At 35.6% G+C, this 10,409-nt stretch overlaps 1 protein-coding gene across 1 annotated transcript in view; it reads left to right on the top strand.

The window, feature by feature from the left end:
* The first annotated feature begins 1,023 nt into the window (after positions 1-1,023).
* LOC123533751 (ubiquitin-associated and SH3 domain-containing protein B-like) overlaps positions 1,024-10,409 on the top strand; it is a 40,800-nt gene continuing 31,414 nt past the window's right edge. Inside the window, exon 1 of the mRNA XM_045315580.2 lies at positions 1,024-1,211. Within this exon, the coding sequence (XP_045171515.1) occupies positions 1,102-1,211 (110 nt within the window). The 5' untranslated portion in view covers positions 1,024-1,101. The remainder of the gene's footprint in view (positions 1,212-10,409) is intronic.

The raw sequence follows: 10,409 nt of genomic DNA, 5'->3' as shown, positions 1-10,409 counted from the left end.
ATGTACACTGATTCTGGTGAGGACATTTAGATATGCTGTTTATGGGGGTTATGTTATTAAAATACTCTGGTTTCATGATAAAAACTAGTTTCAAATAAGTTGGATCTCTTAAAATTGAGGATGGACAAGTAAAACTGTATCAAAATAAATTCATTTGAACTAAATTTAGACAAACACACAATAGCTGAATCCTTATCATCACCAATACTGGTAACTTCAGGTTGTAATATAATACTGTCATTGAAAAATACTTAATTCATAAAAAAAATTGATTGCCGGATGCCTATAGAAACCCCTAGAGGATTGACTAGACACCTCCTTTTGAGAAACCTTTGAAGGACTTATTAACTTAATAAAATGTATTTTTGATCCATATAAAAAATGAATTAAGAATTTTATTCTAGCATAAAACCTCTGTTCTTGTCACTGTTTGGGGGTGTTTTAACAGGAGAGAAAACGTGTGTTAACAGAGAGATTCTCGCGCTCACGTGCTGTTATAACACCTTTTTATATATGCGCGTTCCGTGACAGAGCGTAAACGTATTACGGCCCCAAAACGGAGAATTCAAATGGAAATGACGTCAAAGTGAAACAACAATTCGGATATTCCCGCGCATTTCATGGAAATTTGATGACGTTGAGGGATAATGTATTCATTTATTCCTTTTTTTTTCGCGATTTTTGCTAGAATAGCGTTAGCGCATGTTATTTCCATGTTATAACATCTTCACAATCCCTTGGGATACGTTAGTACCCTCGCCCTACGGGCTGGCGCACCAACCAATCCCTCGGGATTCTGCAGACGTTATAACACGAAAAAATACGCGTTATTCATACATTATAAAATTTAATTTTAGATCAGTAAATCAAATCATATTAACTATAGTTTAGAAATACAATGCTGTCGACCTTTTTTCAAATTTGTTATTCATTTTTATGAATACACTCTGTTTTAAAGGTATTTCAACCACATGTTTCTTTATGGTGCTTAGATTTCCTTTGAGTTGGGTTCTTTAGGAAAATAGAAGTACTCTTCAAATAGGAGATAGGTGACAACCGAGCCTAGTAAAAAATCGTGACTTCCTTGTTTAAAATAAAATCATGGAAAAGCATCCACCACCTCGCCGCAGAAAGTCGAGCACCATCAGAAGAGATGATACAAAATCTACTGTTGAAATTTTAGAGCTGATGGGATTTCCTAAACATCGAGCGTAAGAGAAAAACTTTTGTCCAACCCGTTGCCGTTTGCCCCCGTAGTGAACAAGTGATGCCACTTATGGTGTTGTATCGTGCATCATAATAATTTTTGACATTTGAAATGTATCGTAATGTAGAAATAAATACGGTTTTCAGGAATATAGTGGCCATAGGCATGTTGAGCGCAAATAACCAATCTGCGCTATTTACCAAACGCGCAGCGCATATAACAAATATTTGTACGTTGGTTATATGCGCAACGATTTACCAACGATTAATAAATATAGATGTCAAATGCTGAATATCTTGGTACTTAAATTATGTGTCATAAATTTGTTTCTACATCAGTAAATTCACGGCAGTCGGTCACCAGGTTTCAATACCTCCGATCTTATACAAGATGCAATAAAACCCAAACATGCGTGAAGGTGTGATTTCCTCCAGCTTGCACAGGTCGTCCTCTGGTATGTTTTAGGCTATTTTTATAATTTTCTACTTCACCCGAGCACACACTTAGCAAAATATCGTTTTTATTATATTGAAATATCTTGAAATTTCACAATAATATTCTTTTTACCAACGGGTGCATATCTCTCAACATGTCTAAGATAAAAGATGAAATAAAAAAGTCACAGAATAAAAGAAAATTCTTACAGATCTTTGTCTGTATTATTATTATTGTTTTATAGTACAAAATCGATTGAATAAAGAGTAGACCTAATTTTCATCAAAACGTAAACGAAATTTTATATTTTGTAGCTGCACAAGATATGTGTTCGGTGCCCTGCGCTAAATGAAAATCTGGAGATTACTCTGATAACTTGAATATCTTTTATAAATCATATTAACTTTTACTTTGATTTATGATTACAGACTAAAACTATAGTTTTTTTACAAATCTAAATGGATCTATAATGTTACACCTGTAACTTGGGTGGGAGGTCGGTCCTGCGCTAATAGCAAAGTTTGAAATTACACTGTATTTCAAATATATTTCATTCATAAAACATACTATTTATGTAACTTTCAAATGAATACTGTAAAAAATGAATAGAAAAAGAGTGATTTCTGTCATAACGAGAACGAAATATTACATTTTTTATCTGCGCAAGATGTGTGTCTGCGCTAATAATAAATCTGGAAATTACTCTGATAACTTGGATATCTTTTATAAATCATATTAACTTTTACTTTGATTTACGATTACAGACTAAAACTATAGTTGTTTTTTACAAATCTAAATGGATCTATAATGTTACACCTGTAACTTGCGTGGGAGGTCGGTCCTGCGCTAATAGCAAAGTTTGAAATTACACTGTATTTCAAATATATTTAATTCATAAAACACACTATTTATGTAACTTTCAAATGAGTACTGAAAAAATGAATAGAAAAAGAGTGATTTCTGTCATAACGAGAACGAAATTTTACATTTGTTATCTGCGCAGATGTATGTCTATGTATGTTTATGCACGACGGGCGGTTATACGTCAGGCGTAATAATATCACGAGGGCGCCTCCCGAGTGATTTTTTCTTACGACGTATGAACGCCCGAGTGTATAAAGAGTGTTAAAACATGGTTTTGCTATAAATTATTTCGATTCCAATACTAGTATGCCATTAATCTAAAACAGTAGATAAAATTAATATACAAGCACTTTTTCTTTGTCGCAACAAAATCATTGAGGTCATGCACGTTAACATGACGTCATTTTATCGTGAGAGTGTTTTAACAGAGGCAGGCATATTAGAATGAAACATATAGAGTGACAAAAATTTGCACAAATAACACACCCTGATATAGTACAGTTGATTTCCATGTTTACTTGTTTACTATCACTGCTTGAAAATATTAAACTTAATTACATCAGACTTAAGCATACCAGTATTGTATTTTGAAGCAACTTTCATCTGGATTGTAATGAGATGCATTATCGGTTGAACAGGTTACTGAATAAATTCAACAAAACAGGAATATTTCTTTGCTATCTGGTCATTTGGACGTACGGGGCTACAATAGAAAAATGTAAAAGTGATCTTTTCTAAACTTAATTCTATCTACTATCTTTCACAACTATCAAATGTATTGCTTAATACTTTAAAAGGTTAAGGAAATAAACACTATTTTCTAATACTGAACATTCACAGGAATTCGCTACAGATGATTTATCATCAAAGCAAGATAATATATACATTTTCATAGATTGCCTGTCCATATAGTTTGCGCTTTATATGATCATCCTTTTCATAATCTGTAAATTTATTATAATTTTATCATATAGTCAGACCTGATGTAATACTGTATGTTATGCAAATGTCAATTCTATATTTTTGATGTATTATGTACAAAGCTAATAAAAGATATGTTCTGTTCTCTTCTGTTTATCAAGAGTTTATAGCCAACAAATGTTTATTGTAGTATTACGTCACCAATTTAAAAAAAACAAAAAAACATTGAAATTAATTTATCCCTTAAATATAACACTGATTTAATCACAAGTTCACGATTAATCAACTATATACGCAAAGGAAATGCCATATTTTTTTCTTTCCATAATTTTAACTGTTTAACCACGTGTAGGCCAACCAACTCAACAAGTAGCAAAGGCGGGATCAATCGTGTCCAGCATGATAAGGGTCAAACTAGCTTTAAGCGCAGGACTGACATCCCGCGCAGGTTACAGATGTAACGTTATATTCTGCTTTGCAGAAACTATAATTTTAGTTTGGACTCGTAAAGCAAAGTTAAAGCTATCGGAGTAATATCAGGATTTTCCATTAGCACAGGACACATACCTTGCGCAGAGAAAAAAGTAATATTTCGTACTATACATGACATAACTCACTCCTTTTTCTATTTATTTTCTACCACAAAAACAGTTTGTTTCTTCTTTTTTTCTTAGAAAAAAGTACATAAATAGAATGCTTTAGAAATAGAATTATATATTTGAAGTTTCGGCATCATTTCAGGATTTGCTATTAGCGCAGGACCGATATCCCGCGCCGGTTACAGATGTAACAAGATATTCATTTTGGCAAAAGCTAGACTTTCAGCCAGTAAAACAATGATAAAATTTACATGGCTTATGAAAGGTATTCTAGTAAACAGAGTAATTATGTCTCCCCAGGAGACATATTGTTTTTGCCCCGTCCGTCCGTCCGTACGTACGTCACACTTCATTTCCGAGCAATAACTGGAGAACCATTTGACCTAGAACCTTCAAACTTTATAGGGTTGTAGGGCTGCTGGAGTAGACGACCCCTATTGTTTTTGGGGTCACTCTGTCAAAGGTCAAGGTCACAGGGGCCTGAACATTGAAAACCATTTCCGATCAATAACTAGAGAACCACTTGACCCAGAATGATGAAACTTCATAGGATGATTGGTCATGAAGAGTAGACGACCCCTATTGTTTTTGGGGTCACTCTGTCAAAGGTCAAGGTCACAGGGGCCTGAACATTGAAAACCATTTCCGATCAATAACTAGAGAACCACTTGACCCAGAATGTTGAAACTTCATAGGATGATTGGTCATGAAGAGTAGATGACCCCTATTGATTTTGGGGTCACTCCGTCAAAGGTCAAGGTCACAGGGGCCTGAACATGGAAAACCATTTCCAATCAATAACTGGAGAACCACTTGACCCAGAATGTTGAAACTTCATAGGATGATTGGTCATGAAGAGTAGATGATCCCTATTGATTTTGGGGTCACTCTGTGAAAGGTCAAGGTCACAGGGGCCTGAACATTGAAAACCATTTCCGATCAATAACTAGAGAACCACTTGACCCAGAATGTTGAAACTTCATAGGATGATTGATCATGAAGAGTAGATGACCCCTATTGATTTTGGGGTCACTCCGTCAAAGGTCAAGGTCACAGGGGCCTGAACATGGAAAACCATTTCCGATCAATAACTGGAGAAACACTTGACCCAGAATGTTGAAACTTAATAGGATGATTGGTCATGCAGAGTAGATGACCCCTATCGATTTTGGGGTCACTCTGTGAAAGGTCAAGGCCACAGGGGTCTGAACATTGAAAACCATTTCCGGTCAGTAACTTGAGAACCACTTGACCCAGAATGTTGAAACTTCATAGGATGATTGGTCATGCAGAGTAGATGACCCCTAACGATTTTGGGGTCACTCTGTGAAAGGTCAAGGTCACAGGGGCCTGAACATTGAAAACCATTTCCGATCAATAACTAGAGAACCACTTGACCCAGAATGTTGAAACTTCATATGATGATTGATCATGAAGAGTAGATGACCCCTATTGATTTTGGGGTCACTCCGTCAAAGGTCAAGGTCACAGGGGCCTGAACATTGAAAACCATTTCCGATCAATAACTAGAGAACCACTTGACCCAGAATTTTGAAACTTCATAGGATGATTGATCATGAAGAGTAGATGACCCCTATTGATTTTGGGGTCACTCCATCAAAGGTCAAGGTCACAGGGGCCTGAACATGGAAAACCATTTCTGATCAATAACTGGAGAACCACTTGACCCAGAATGTTGAAACTTCATAGGATGATTGTACATTCAAAGTAGATGACCCCTATCGATTTTGGGGTCACTCCATTAAAGGTCAAGGTCACAGGGGCCTGAACATTGAAAACCATTTCCGGTCAGTAACTTGAGAACCACTTGACCCAGAATGTTGAAACTTAATAGGATGATTGGTCATGCAGAGTAGATGACCCCTATCGATTTTGGGGTCACTCTGTGAAAGGTCAAGGCCACAGGGGCCTGAACATTGAAAACCATTTCCGGTCAGTAACTTGAGAACCACTTGACCCAGAATGTTGAAACTTCATAGGATGATTGGTCATGCAGAGTAGATGACCCCTAACGATTTTGGGGTCACTCTGTGAAAGGTCAAGGCCACAGGGGCCTGAACATTGAAAACCATTTCTGGTCAGTAACTTGAGAACCACTTGACCCAGAATGATGAAACTTCATAGGATGATTGGTCATGCAGAGTAGATGACCCCTAACGATTTTGGGGTCACTCTATTAAAGGTCAAGGTCACAGGGGCCTGAACATGGAAAACCATTTCCAATCAATAACTTGAGAACCTCTCAACCCAGAATGTTGAAACTTCATAGGATGATTGTTCATACAGAGTAAATGACCCCTGTTGTTTTTGGGGTCACTCCGTTAAAGGTCAAGGTCACAGGGGCCTGAACATTGATAACCAGTTCCGATCTATAACTTGAGAACCACTTGACCCAGAATGTTGAAACTTCATAGGATGATTGAACATGCAGAGTAGATGACCCCTATTGATTTTGGAGTCAGTCAATTAAAGGTCAAGGTCACAGTGGCCTGTTCATGTAAAATCATTTTTTGGAAATAACTTGAGAACCACTTGACCTACAATGTTGAAACTTAATAGGATGATTGGACATTCAGAGTAGATGACCCCTATTTATTTTGAGGTCACTTGATCAAATGTCAAGGTCACAGGAGCCTGAACAGTGACTTGAGAACCACTAGGCCCAGAGTGTTGAAATTTAGCGGGATGACTGGACATGCCAAGTAGATGATCCCTATTGCAGCCAACCATCAGTGTCACTTTGACTTTCGCTCCTGACCCCTATTGACTTCTTGCCTATAGGACTTTGCATTTGGGGAGACATGCGCTTTTTTACAAAAGCATTTTCTAGTTTTCAGATTTTTTATTAGAGCAGGACACACATTTTGCGCAGCTACAAAATGTAAAATTTGGTGCACTTTTTGATGGAATTTACTCGTTATTCTATTTATTTTGCATTATAAAAGCACGAAAAAAAAATTAATATCAATTAGAATTGTAAGAAATGACATATATTTGGTATATTGTTGACATTTCAGGAATTGCGATTAGTGCAGGACCGTCATCCCGCGAATTATGTAGAAGTAACTTTATATTCTAGCTACAATTTTAGTCTGTAATTGTAATAACAAAATTAAAGTTGACATAGCGTATGAAATTATCGGAGTGATGTTAAAACTTTCTATTAGCGCAGGACATACGTCTTGCACAGATAAAACATATAATTTTTCGTTCTCGTTATGACGGAAACCACTCTTGTTTCTATCTATTTATACTACATTTTTAAAAGGTACATAAATGATATGTTTTATAAATTAAATATATTTAAATTCAGGAGGATTTGCTATTAGCGCAGAACTGACATCCCGCGCAGGTTACAGAATTAAAATTATATTTGTCTTTGCAAAAGCTACAATTATTTGTAACCATAAAACAAAGTTAAATTTAGCATGGTTTTTGAAAGATATTCAAGTAATCAGGATCATTTCCAGATTTTTTATTAGTGCAGGGCCGACATCCCGCGCAAGATACAGATGTAACAAAATATTCATTTGGAAAAAGCTACAATTACAGCCTGTAATCACAAAACAATGATAAAGTTAGTATGGTTTATGAAAGATATCCAAGTTATCAGGATTATTTCCAGATTTTTTATTAGCGCAGGAAATGTAATATTTCGTTCTCGTTATGACGGAAATCATGCTTCTTTCATTTTTTTTTTCTACTCCGAAAACATTTTTTATGAAGTTACATAAATAGTATCTTTTAGAATTGAAATATGTTTGAAATATCGGCGTCAGTTCAGAATTTGCTATTAGCGCAGGAACAACATCCCGCGCAGGCTACGGATGAAACATTATATTCAGATTTTCAAAAGCTACATTTTTAGACTGTAATCGAAAAACGAATTAAAAGTTAAAATGGTTTATAAAATATATTCAAGTTATTGGAGTAATTTTCAGAGTTCTGTTAACGCAGGACACACATCTTGCGCACCTACAAAATGTAAAATTTCGTTCACATTTTGACGAAACTTATTAGTTATTCTATCTTTCTCACTATAAAACATTAAAAAATGATATAAGTATAAAAGATCTGTAAGAATCGTCTTTTAATTCTGCTTATTTTTGTTTTATTTTTAATCTTGGCCATGTCAAGAGATATGCTCACGTTGGTAAAAAAGAATTGCGCTTTTTTAATATGATGAAAAAAAGCGATATGGTGAATTGTGGTAAAAGTGTGGCAATTCAGTCTTTTATGTAAGTCTCCTTTATGTTCTATATCCGGTATAAAATGACTGCGTGTGATTGAATGAAGTAAAAATACTTTAGTTATAAAAAGAATAGAGAGGACGATGTGGCTATCCGAAGGAAATCACACCTTCACGCATGTTTGAGTTTTATTGCATATTGTATCATACTGTAGATATTGAAACCTGGTGACCGACTCCCATGAATTTACTGATGTTGAAATAAATTTATGACACATTTTTAAAACCAAGATTTGTAATATCAGTCTGTAATTGTTAAACAATGTAAAAGTTAGCATGGTTTATGGCAGTTATTCATATTATCAGAGTAATTTCCAGATTTTCTATTAGCGCAGGACACATCTTGCGCAGCAACAAAAATCCGTTCACGTTCTGGCGAAAATTACTCTTTTGTACTACAAAACATTAAAAAATATCAATACGATCTGTAAGAAATGATCAATATATATTTGAAATATCGGTGTCATTTCAGGATTTGATATTAGCGCTGGATCGACATCCCGCACAGGCTACGGCGTTTAAAAGTTAAAATGATAAAAAAAAAATAAATAAAAAAAACTTGTGTTATTAAATATACTTTGGATATTTTGTATCATTTTAAAGTTTTTTAACACCTATGACAAATGTCTCTTAATACCGTCGTCAACAGAAATTTTTAGTCCATAAACTGCCAGGGACTTGAGCATCTCATTGAAATTACCGCATAAATACGCTCATTTACTTTAAAAAAAATGTTCTTTACAAATTAAGCACAGTCAATTCACACCTTTACGCGTGCCTGATCACCGTCAGTTTTAAAATTAAACAGTTTTATGTAGGCCTACAAGTCTAACCCTCTAATGATATTCAGTTTTATCGGGAGATATCATCCATATGTTAAAAGCGCAGACTCATTTACCAAACGCGCAAGACAGTTACCCTGCGCATATAAGTAATATATAAGTTTGCCCGATTTACAAATCATTGCGCAGTAACAAATTGGTTATTTGCGCTGCGCGATTTACCAAATGCGCAGATTGGCTATATGCGCGTAACAGGCATACATCATAGTTACTGTTTTCTATGTCCATAACTCTTGTACCAATATTTTATGATTGACCCTCCTTTTTACTTAAAATTTCAGGTTAATTTTGATGCATTTTCACTGTATGATATATCTGTTATTCTAGCATACAGGGGTTTTTTTTATTCTATAGCAGAGGCCGAATATCGGTCTCGTCCCCCAGCCGAGGATTTCCCCCACAGCCAAGGATTTCCCCTACCGCAGTCGAAATTCCCCTACGTACGAAATTCCCCCCTCCAAAATCGTAAACAAAGCAATGGAGATTACTCCCAGCGATTTTCCCGACTGAATATCGGACCCATTCACAATTGCAGACGGTCTTTCACAATTTTCAGTGGGTGTGAAAACCTTTAGAAATAGTAGAAAAATGTTAGAAGAGCGTTCAGTGGACCCGAGGTTCCGGTTTTGACCAGCGAAAATCGATAAAAACTCGTATCTGACCCGCACATAATATGCCGTGGGCGTCTGCTTGTCTCGCGGTAATACTCTGATGCGTAACGAGTTCGAAAGCTCTGCCCCTTGTCAATCAAAATCCCAGTGAACTTCATACTGTTTGTCAACACCAGCGTAAGTATGACAGTAGGCGGAGCGTCGTATGTTAATTAGCTACTGACATGTCAATCACGCCACGTGCCGACTGACACTTGGTTATCATCAGTATGTAATATAGATGATTGATTAACAATGCAGAGTCAGATTATTGTGTTTGTACCTCTTGTTAATTAGCGGTAACAGCTTATGCTGTATTGTGTAATATGTGTTGTTAATTTAAAGTAATTATTTTATGTGCTTGATTCGATTAAATAAGCCGGTCGGCCGTTACGCAAATTTATTATCTTTGCCAAGGTATTTTGCTAGAGCAAAATAAAATATAAATGTTTTAAGTAATCAGATATTATAAGTATGCAATAGTTCTGGTGAAAAGATGAAATTTAAAACGAGTATTTTATCAAGAATTTTTAATGTTTGCTTTCATTTTTTCATGTTTGTCACAAGTTTTCGCGATCGTGATTTTCGGACTTTTTTATCCGTTCTTACAAGATTTTCTAG

This window comes from Mercenaria mercenaria, chromosome 12 (assembly GCF_021730395.1).
Source record: "Mercenaria mercenaria strain notata chromosome 12, MADL_Memer_1, whole genome shotgun sequence".
Classification (NCBI taxonomy): Eukaryota; Metazoa; Mollusca; class Bivalvia; order Venerida; family Veneridae; genus Mercenaria; species Mercenaria mercenaria.
Note: the sequence above shows the minus strand (reverse complement) of the source record. Positions and strands in the feature narration are given on the sequence as shown.